The sequence below is a fragment of the Ostrea edulis genome, chromosome 8, assembly GCF_947568905.1.
Source record: "Ostrea edulis chromosome 8, xbOstEdul1.1, whole genome shotgun sequence".
NCBI classification, from domain to species: domain Eukaryota; kingdom Metazoa; phylum Mollusca; class Bivalvia; order Ostreida; family Ostreidae; genus Ostrea; species Ostrea edulis.
This window is the reverse complement of record NC_079171.1, coordinates 32,260,300-32,271,758: the sequence shown is the minus strand read 5'-3', so window position 1 is coordinate 32,271,758 and position 11,459 is coordinate 32,260,300. Positions and strand designations below refer to the sequence as shown.

Here is an 11,459-nt window from a genome sequence, read left to right as displayed (position 1 = left end):
ATGAAATAGTATTTATGTGTAAAGCATTCAAACACCATCTTCTTTAATGCGTTTGATATTAAATTGAAATTGAATTGATATCTTAAAGGAAAGCGTTGTCATTTATCAAAATTCCATGACTCGAAGGGTAGAGTTGGGTTTTTGTACCAGGCAGGGTATAATCCATATAGTCAAAGTAATGAATCATTTTTTAAAACTTCTTTAAAGCTTATGAAAGGTGAAAATAACGAACAGTGATGAAATACTATATAAGATTAAATACAAGATTAGGAAAGACAGAAAGGCGTATACCAAAATTTTCAATTTCGTAACTAAAGGATCTGATATAGGATGGGTCCAAAATAGTCATATGGTGATAATGTAAGATGTATCATATTATTCAAAGTCTTTCATCCCTATGGACAATTTTGGGGGCATTTGTGCTTTTTAAATGAATACATCCTGTTTTATGCTGCTGTTGTATAGTAGAATTTAGCTGAAATATCCAGAAGAGGAATATTATAATAATCAGTCATCCAAAACATTTACTTTGTTACTTTAATTTGTTATAAGCCACTCTAATTCCACGCACAAGAATTATGAAGTTGAAATAAAAAAAATATATGGTCGTGTAAAGTGCTGTTGATATTTTCGCGAGGAGCAAAGATAGGCAGAACATTTTATTGTAAGGGCTTTTATGAAGTTTAGGAATCCAGTATAGGTACGGTAACTCATATTCATCTGACCCATTGACTGGGATATTAAATGTGTCTAAAACTGAGGCATGGTTTTGAAGAATTTCGTCTTTTGATGAGGCAGTTGGAGTGTAAGTACGATTACCAAAAGTGGAATCAATACCAAGTTCCTTTACAATACAGTTGTACATGTATTAATGACCCTTACAAACAAAGACAATGTTGTCACAAGCTTTATCTAATCTGATTTACTAAACCCAGAAGGATATATTTTACGTACTTTTGTTTTGATATGTCCAATGCGGGATTTTAATATCCCTCTTATACTTTTAGTCCATTCTGACAATGTATCAAGTTCTTCATTTATATATTTAGCTAATCGTCAAGCATAGTCCTTGACAGAATTCATAATAGAGATGAACTTTTGTCGCCAATTGAAAGACCAAGGTTCTCTGTATTTAGGACCGTTTAGAATAAGGGATTTGAGGTCCTTATTTTCATTTTCAATTATATCAACACAATCAGTAATGACATGTCCCGCTGGACTATAACTGAAGGAAGATGAACAAGTACATGTAGGTGGATTAAGTATATGATGGCATAAATCTAGGCACTGCAAAGTTTGTTTATAATTACAAAGTTTGGATGTATTAGTAGAAGTACATTTATAGGAACTACTGGATGTAAACTTGAACTTGAAATAAGTTGGAATAAATAACTGAACTATTTTATGCCGAAGGATGGTACTTATCTTGACTGTATCTATTCCTTTGTTTGCAATTTTGAGCTTAAGGAACTGGCGGCATGATTTAGAAGGAATATCATCCATGACCCGTGGGGGGCTAATAGTGATTGACAACATCTATATTTCTTCAGGAAATGCCTAAACTTACAAATGATACACGGGTCTGAATTCGGATATGTTCCTAAAATCGAAGTCCCTAGAGACACCTAGATAACAAAGAACCATCACTGCTACTGCATGCATACCTCCAAATGTGATACGTTGCCTTAAGATTGAAGCATTTTGGTGCATTGAAAGGTGGTGATAAAGAACAGTGATCAATCTTATAACACATTAGAAATATAAACAAGAGGGTTGGGCAAAGACAGACATCTGAATATAGCAGAGGTGGGATCAGGTGCCTAGGAGGGGTAAACACCCCGTGTCGACCGGTCACACCCGCCCTGAGTCCTATATCTTGTTTAGATAAACGGAGATATCTCATTGGGAGCTAAAACAAAACAAAAACATCAGCTTATTAAATGGGAAATTCAAAAGAAAAGAAAACATTATTTATATCAGAAATAGTTGCTTTTAAATTCTAAGTTTTCTTATTTGAAAGAAATTAGTAATTTGTCCTCCATTGAAAATTTGTTTGTGATACACATTGAATATAGTGCTTTTGTTATCGTATCTATAATATATGAATTCATCTGACATCTTCTTCTCCAATTCTCTATTATCAGCTGTTTACGGCTCCACATAAATGAGAAAAATACCCAAAGGGACATATCATTAAATGTATAAACATAGAGAGCAAATCACCCGATTCCTTTTTATTAAAAGTTGGCAGGATGGGTTCAATTTGCTGCTGAATAACTAATGCATCTGTTATACTCAAATTCAAATACCGAAATCAATACGAACACGTGCGTGTATTATGTAACGATATCTCCGAAGATGACATTTGAATACATTCTAATTGTAAAGGATGTGCTGTACGGTACAGAAGTGAATTTCCTCCTCTTCATTACGTATAGGTCACCATGTTTGATTTAGGTTGGCGACTGTTTTCTATCACTGCGGTTTTGGCAATTGTCAAAGTGAAGCATGCCATTGCTCTTCAAAATATATGCCGTACGTCATTTCAGCGAGATATGGCATATGATCTGATAGTTCCGAACGATGATAATTTCTACATTGATAGCTTTACAGGACTTGATAAGATTCGATGCTGTCAAAACTGCCACCATGATCGACCGAATTGTTTAGGATTTTTGTACAATAGACACCAAACGAAATGTAGATTGCTCAAGCGTTACTTGAATGCGGACAATAAAGATGGCCATATCATTAATGATGAGTGGGAATATTTCAGAATTACAGGAGGTTGGTGTTTCTTACGTTTGGAGTTCAATGTATGAGAGGAGAGAGAGAGAGAGACAGAGAGAGAGAGAGAGAGAGAGAGAGAGAGAGAGAGAGAGAATCACATACTTGTATTCATATGGTGTAGGAAGATATCTTTGGTTTCCAAGTAAAATGTACGTTTACCAGTTCCAGATGTATGGATCAAGATGAGTGTGACCGGTCAACAGCTGATGATCTAATATCACCCTTGTTATATCCAGGGATCCATGCGTTGCCAACTCTTTATTTATATTCCTTATAAGAGATATGGAATTGAAAACTGTTCATTATCTTTGACTTCTATGTATGTAAAGGGGGATTGGGGTATAGCGCCATTTTAGATATCTGAATGTTCACTTTGATGTTATTTTCTGTGAAATACTCTGAAGTTTGGAGTTGACGTCATCTGAAATTTTACCCGACTATGACACTCTCTAAACCCCGACCTTCCGCATGCCGGGCGAACGCTCTACCTCTAGACCACCAAAGAAACTGCTGTAACAATATACGATAACTGGTGATCCACTCCTACATGTATATATGACCTTAAAATCTTATGGGTTTTTTTTCTGTATGCGTGTTCATATTTTTACCTGTTTGACACTTGAAAAAAGATATTAGAATTCAAAGTGCAGGATAAGTAGTACAGACATTAGATTGCTCTACGAAGACATTTGCCTGTTCTGATATGCGATTTTGAAGTTTTCCGATTACGTCCGCACGCAAAACTGTGGGATTGTCAAAACGGAATCCGTAATATTCAAACATAACGTTCATGTTGCACATGAAAATAAGCACAATTTTCAATCGGTGCAATATGTTTCTGCAATACCGTTTGTTTCAGCTTTCATGTGTTTCATTTGCGCTCACTTTTGTGCAAAAAAAATTAAGATCAGTTATAGTCTTTTTTCAAGAAAACGAGACTTCAAACAATATAGAATCTGTACTTTTTATTTTAAAATCAATAAATTCAGCAATGATGTAAGCACGCTATATGATGTCACGCAATAACGTCAAACAGACTGCGACTATCAGATGTACGCTAAATTAAAGGCATGTCCTAAGAATTTTTCATCTATTCTTTTGTATGTAAAAGTGGAAGTGGAATATATCATTGTTTCAATTTATTAGAGAATGCGCTTGCGCTGATGCCGTTTTGTTTATTGTTTATTTTCCTCTGAAGTGAACAATTCATAGCATCAAAATGTAAACAAAAAGAAACCTCACTGACGAGGTGAAGGTGACAAACTGAGGTAAATGTTGTCGGACATTATTCATATTTATTTTTAAGTTGTTCTTGGCACAATGATTACTCCGTTTATCTGATCAAGGATGTAGGGCTCACGGCGTGTGTGGCCGGTCGACAGGGAATGCTTACTCTTCCTAGGAACCAAATCTCACCTCTGGTATACATGTATCCAGGGGTCAGTGCCCAACTCCTTGTTTTGAAGTCCTTGTGGGAGTTATGGTATTCATTACTGTTTGTAATGTGAGAGATAGTTTATTTTCCCTGTGAATGTCGTGAATACTTTTCACGTTCCTTTGAACCATGACGGAAATCGAATACACGCTTCGTCATTTTCTGAAGTCAGTGGATGATATTGTCATTAATTAATGTTCTTCAATATTTTAGTTTGCGATGAGTCATGGCAGCCTTTCAATGGACATTGTTACTTTTACATTGGACTTTCTTTGACGTGGCAAGCTGCACAGGTGAGTATAGTAACAACATGTGATTATGATAAACTCACGGGAATATCAATAACACGTGATTACGATAAACACACAGGAATAGCAATAGCAGCACGTGATTACGATCAACACAAGGGATCATTAAAAATAACACGTGATTACGATAAACACACGGGAATATCGATAACAGCACGTGATTACGATCAACACACACGAGTATCCATAACAACACGTGATTATGATAAACACATGGGAATATCGATAACATCACGTGATTATGATAAACACATGGGAGTATCGATAACATCACGTGATTATGATAAACACATGGGAGTATCGATAACAACACGTGATTATGATAAACACAAGGGAGTATTGAAAACAACACGTGATTATTATAAACACACGGGAATATTAAGAACACCAGTAAAAAAAAAAAAACATGGGAATATTGATATCATAAGTTTGATAAAAATAGGAAAGTAATAATGTCACGAGTACGATGACGCACAAGAGTATCATTATTCCGGGTATTGTAAAATCATGTAGTATTGTAGATATTGTAAGACAGTAGAATAAATATCGCGACTACAACAACACTGGGTTATTAATATCACGTGTATGATAACATGAGGTTATTTTGATATCATTAGTATTATATAGCACAAATAATAATATGAAGAGTATAACAAAAGGATAGTATTATTATCACAAGCAACATGGGGTATTTCAACACGAGGACGAAAGGAAAACGCATCACATCAAGAGAGCATCATGGGTAAAATGAAAATACGGGCGTGTGATAATATGAGGATGGTAACAATACAATAGAAGAGTGTACGAAGATTGATAAAATATGGTTAATGATAACACCAATGTAATAACATAGTATGCCACGTGTATACATGATAACTACACGCGAGTATAACCACAGCATGTGAGTATTAGTGTTAATGACAATATTAGCATGATTATGATACATAAACACTTACAAATGTCATCAGCATCTGTGGATTAAACTACATTTACGTATTATAAAAACGCAAGATTATATACTGACACGAAAATAAACGCAACCCGAAATAAACGCTAAACATCGAGAGTTATCAATATCAATAAATCGTTTTCAACAATTTAAATTTGCATGACATCATACGCATTCCGAGGCAATTCAATGTTAACTGAACTCGGCAACACTATATTATCGCTCCTGCAAGACACTAATACGCATCCCTATTACAACCTCCACAGATATACAGTGAAACTTCTCTAAACCGGCCAGCTCTCGGACCGAGAAAAAAACGGCCGGTTTGGAGGGGTGGCCAGATAACCGAGAATTTAGCATTTAATGTACACGACAGTATGAAAATATGAAGATAATGAACAGTGATCACTCTCATAAAGATTACAAAATGAAGAGGAGGGCAAACACTGACCCTGGACACACCAGAGGTAGGATCAGTTGCTTAGGAGGAGTGAGCATCCCCTGTCGACCGGTCACACTCACAGTTAACCCACTATCTTGATCGGATAAATAGGTTAATCCGTAGTCAAATTAGTCACAATCAGTGCATAAAAAACGGCCTAAGATTTGGTATGAATCAGACAGCGATTGACCTAACGACAGATTATATTAGTAAATTAGATCTTTAAAACGTCCACAAAATGTGCAAAATGCTGACTTTTGACGAAACTGCTGAAACCCCTGTAACACAATACCTGATCACATCTGTGGCATAACCAGAGGGTCGTGTTTGCTCTCTGTTTTGTATTGCTTATAGGAGTTATGAAATTGATCACTGTTCGTTATCTTCACCTTTGATATGTAAGTAGCCCAGTTCCTATCCTATGCGTTTAAGACCTGTATTATCAATTTATCCTTGAGGTATCTGCTCAGATTAGTGTCATTTCTCTTATTGCGTAATGGATGCCGAGTGATATATACAAATGTACCAAGAATACCTGTTGCCAGAGTTTGTTGGCTGGAAATATTCACAGCGCTATGATAAAGATCTGAATGTCAACGAAAGCGGAATATCGTCTCGACAAAACTCCTAGGCTGACTGTTGCAAATGATATGACTTCCCTCGAACTGGTTTATTGAAGGCTCTTCATATGAGGTTACATCATATATAGACCTTGTTCAGACCTGCAAAAAGAATGCAAATGAGAGACGATGGTCACATTGTCCAAGAGAAAACCGAGATGTGTGACACGTTTGGTGGTGGCAGCGTTATGATGAAGGTGGGGATCTTTAGTGGGTTGGTTTAGTGGTTGCTAAACTGGCTCGGTCATCATTGAGGGCAACATGACAGCTCAACGTGACACCTTAGACCGACTCGTCCAACTGATGACCACCCCCGAACTGATGGGGCATGGGACGTGTTAAATTGAAATATTCCAACGTTCCCAAGCCACCAGAGGCTTTATCCTATTTGGTTAAAAGGCACTTAGGCAGAACTTCACCTTCACAGAAAATAAACCGAGTAACACAATCCTGTGCATTGCAGAATTCCAGCAGCAGCAAATACTAATGAGTTCTATTTGCCAATTGTCAATACTTCCTCAGCCACGGTATTTTTTGTCGCAGTGATGTTGAACTCTAAATTCGCTGTGTTGTTCAGTTAAACCAATACAATGTCTTTTATTACAATCTACTCCACACATTTATTGAGGTTATTTATATTCAACTAAAAATAAATCCCCCCTAACGTTATTTATATAGCTTATCATTGGTTATATTGAACTTTTGATATAATGAACATTTCAGGTTGGTGCACCCCCACCCTGTATTTCAACATATCCGGAGTAGACTATGTATTTCAATAAAACAATAATATTATTAAAGACTGGAGGGTTGCGTGTCGAAGATGTAGACATAGTATTGAATGAAAGGTGAAGATAACGAACAGTGCTCAATCTCATACCTCCTACAAGCAATACAAAATAGATCGTTGGGCAAACACGGGCCCCTGGACACACCAGAGGTGGGATCAGGTGCCTAGGAGGAGTAAGTATCCCCTGTCGAACGGTCACACCCGCCGCGAGCCCTATATCCTGATCAGGTAAACGGAGTTATAGTCAAAATCAGTGTGCCAAGAACGGCTTAACAACCGGTATGAAACACGTCACACAGCATATGACCCAATGCGAGTTTGTATTGACGAACTAGATCGTTATAACGACCATAGAATTTCCGAAATTCTGACTTCAATCGAGACTATTGAAACCCCTGTACCATCAACGTCTTTGTCAGTAGCTTATCTCGATTTAAAAACTGACTATACGCAGAACAAGCTCTTGCATATCGAATCAGTTGAGATACCGTATATATAAACACCATATGCAGGTGATAATGGAATATTGCTACATAAATATGGGAAATTGACGATGGAGAAGTTGAAATCATCCCGTTTGTTATACAATATTATTTCATTATATATATATATATATATATATATATATATATATATATATATATATAACTTATACGGTACCAATTTTGATGCACCAGATGCGCATTTCGACAAATAATGTCTCTTCAGTGATGCTCAACCGAAATGTTTGAAATCCGAAATAACTATGGAGTTTTAGAGCTAAATATAGCCAAATACAGCGTGCCAAAAAAGTGGAGCCAAATTCGTCCAAGGATAAGAGCTATGCATGAGGGAGATAATCCTTAATTTTGAAATGAATTTCTAAATTTTATAACAGCAATTAAATATACATCCGTATTTTCAAGCTAGTAACGAAGTACTTAGCTACTGGGCTGTAGAGTCACTCGGGGACTAACAGTCCACCAGCAGAGGCCACGACCCAGGGGTCATAATGTAAAACTTATACGGTACCAATTTTGATGCACCAGATGCGCATTTCGACAAATAATGTCTCTTCAGTGATGCTCAACCGAAATGTTTGAAATCCGAAATAACTATGAAGTTTTAGAGCTAAATATAGCCAAAAACATCGTGCCAAAATAGTGGAGCCAAATTCGTCCAAGGATAAGAGCTATGCATGAGGGAGATAATCCTTAATTTTGAAACGAATTTCTAAATTTTATAACAGCAATTAAATATACATCCGTATTAGATATACCATTGTATGCACCTTTGTATATACATTTCATATGTTGTATTTCAATGTTATAAATTATAGAGTGGGATGTTTTAAGCACACAAGCAATAAATAGCGTTGTACACACATATTTAAGCAAATGACATGATTAAATTCCAACATTTTGCATCTTCATGACGATTGTTCATTTTCTGGTTACGAAATGGTAGTGATGTAATTAAGATTGATTTAATTTAGGAGCATTGTCAATCCCTTGGTAGTCATCTTGTTGATATCAGAAGCCCGGATGAAGAAAACTGGATAAAAGACATCAGTAAGTCCTACACGTTCTGTTGTGTCAGTCGATCTAATTTTGTGTTCCCATTTTGCAGTAAAAGATCAGGATGGGGTGGGGGCAGCCTTTCCCTCACCACTAACTTGCAATGCATTGCTGGCATATATAGTTGAAAACTCCAGATTTGTCAACCAAAATTGCGGAGTACTTTGGCTAATACTTGACTTTCACATGTACCCCCACCCTGTTTTAATCAGATGTGAGAAGAAAATGTGGTTATATGTGTTTCTTTATCAGATAGATGATATTCGAATAACAGTATTGTACTTAGAATTCAACCTGTAATTCGAAACGTATAATGGATTAATTGCGTCAACTTACTTTATATTGTATGAAAGGAGTAAAATTACTTACGATCGTTATAGCAATCACGCAATGTGCAAAATTCTGACCTTAATCGGCACAGTTAAAACAGTTGTAACATTTATAAATAATATCTACATGTTCATTAGAAAATGAAATTTAAAAAATCAGAATATTTTTTCTGCATTAGAATACATATTTCCTAAAAGTATGGAAAAAGTAAAGAATTAGCAATATCATCATTTGTCAAATCAGTTGCGTACAACTTCCTGTTACCTCTCATCTTCAAATCTGCGGGAAATGATTTTAGTTTTCCCTTACGGAATTGCAGCACAACTGAATACAAATGAAACACGCTTGCAGTATACCTGCAGCATTGCTGCAAACGTGCTGTGTCATTTTCAAATGAGAAAATACATTCAAACAGAAAAATTGTAGAACGTTTCAATTTTGCTAATTAGGACTGTATATTCGCAACAGAATGCTAATTAGGACTGTATATGCGCTACATAATGCTAATTAGGACTGTATATGCACTACAGAATGCTAATTAGGATTGTATATGCGCTACAGAATGCTAATTAGGACGGTATATGCGCTACACAATGCTAATTAGGACTATATATGCGCTACACAATGCTAATTAGGACGGTATATGCGCTACACAATGCTAATTAGGACTATATATGCGCTACACAATGCTAATTAGGACTGTATATGCGCTACATAATGCTAATTAGGACTGTATATGCGCTACAGAAGTAGACAGCGTTGCAGTATATACTGATATGTACCACAGCTCTTATGCATTGCTTTCTGGTATGGGGTATGGGATAGCACAATTACAACACAAATTTTACCAGAGTTGGAATTAGTTGCCTAGGGAGAGTAAGCATGGTCTGTTGACCGGTCATTTTCGCCATGAGCCTCTATCTTTATCGGGTAAACGGAGCTGTCCGTAGTCAGAATCAGTATGTAAAGCATGGCATTTTACCTCAACACAGCAAATAAGACAATTTTAACCACAACAGAATTTGCGAAAAGCTGACTTTAAACGAGACGTTTGATATTCCTGTAACATCAATTTATTTGATCAGTTTTAAATCGAGGCAGGCTACTGACAAACAAGATGATGGTGCAGCGGTTTCAACGGTCTCGTTTAAAGTCAGCATTTCGCAAACTCTATGGTCATTATAACGATCTAGTTTGCCAATACAACCTATCAGTGGGTTAAATGCTGTCTGCCATGTTTCATACCGACTGTTAGACCGTTCCTGACACTCTGATTTTGACTACGGATCACTCCATTTACCTTATCATTATATAGGGCTGACGGCGGGTGTGACCGGTCAACAGGAGATGCTTACTCTTAGGTACCTGATTCCACCTCTGGTGCGTCCAGGGATCCGTGTTTGTTCAACTCTTTATTCTAATTGCTTACAGGAGTTATGAGATTGATCACTGTTCATTATCTTTACCTTGAATTGGTAGAGGCCATCCTTCCTCTACATCACATTGCATTTAGTTTTTCATACACATGTGTGGTTGTAGAGAAGAAGATTGTTTTTAAATTGTCATTTTCTGCTCCTCTCCTAAGGTTCCTGGGGTTCAGGAATCCATCAATGTACAATTTATACCCCATTTGTCCCAAAAATGCTTCATAGCAACTTTGGAAAGAATTGAACTGATAGTTATCAAGAGGTTAAAATTGTTCAGTTATTAACGCACGACAATTAATGCAATAGGTCACCTGAGTTTGTTCAGGTGACTTGAAAACGGATGCTATCATTTCTTACATTAATTGTATACATGTCTCCAACAGCCTCTTCAACCATATGGATAGGCGGAAATGACATAGAAAATGAGGGCCAGTTCCTCTGGAGTTGGGACAAGTCTGCATTGGTGTACTCAAACTGGTTTAAAGGGGAACCAAATAACCATAATAATGAAGATTGCATGGTATTGACGAGTTCCGGCTGGAATGATGAAAAGTGTTCAAAGTCCTTCAAGTTTCTGTGCAAGAAATATATGTAGAAGTAGCATTTTGTGTTTCAGATTTATATGTCTTTCAATATCAGATAATATTGATAGGTAGTACTGGACGTGTAAATATTTCTTTTGTCTCAGATTGTACTATTTTGACTAGCTTATTGTGTGAAGAGAAACAAAGAATATATCTATTTCAACGTATATATCCTGTCTTTTAATTATTTCAATCATGAATTCAATAATATCTTTAAAGGCGAATGGA

The 11,459-nt window shown here is 36.4% G+C and overlaps 1 protein-coding gene across 1 annotated transcript; it reads left to right on the top strand.

Moving 5' to 3' along the window:
- Positions 1–2,414: 2,414 nt before the first annotated feature.
- Positions 2,415–11,459, top strand: LOC130049666 (CD209 antigen-like protein B). Its single transcript, XM_056147559.1, has 4 exons — positions 2,415–2,787; positions 4,439–4,518; positions 8,809–8,884; positions 11,031–11,459. Exons 1-4 carry the CDS (start codon positions 2,445–2,447, stop codon positions 11,240–11,242), a joined length of 711 nt encoding a protein of 236 aa, XP_056003534.1. The 5' UTR covers positions 2,415–2,444; the 3' UTR covers positions 11,243–11,459.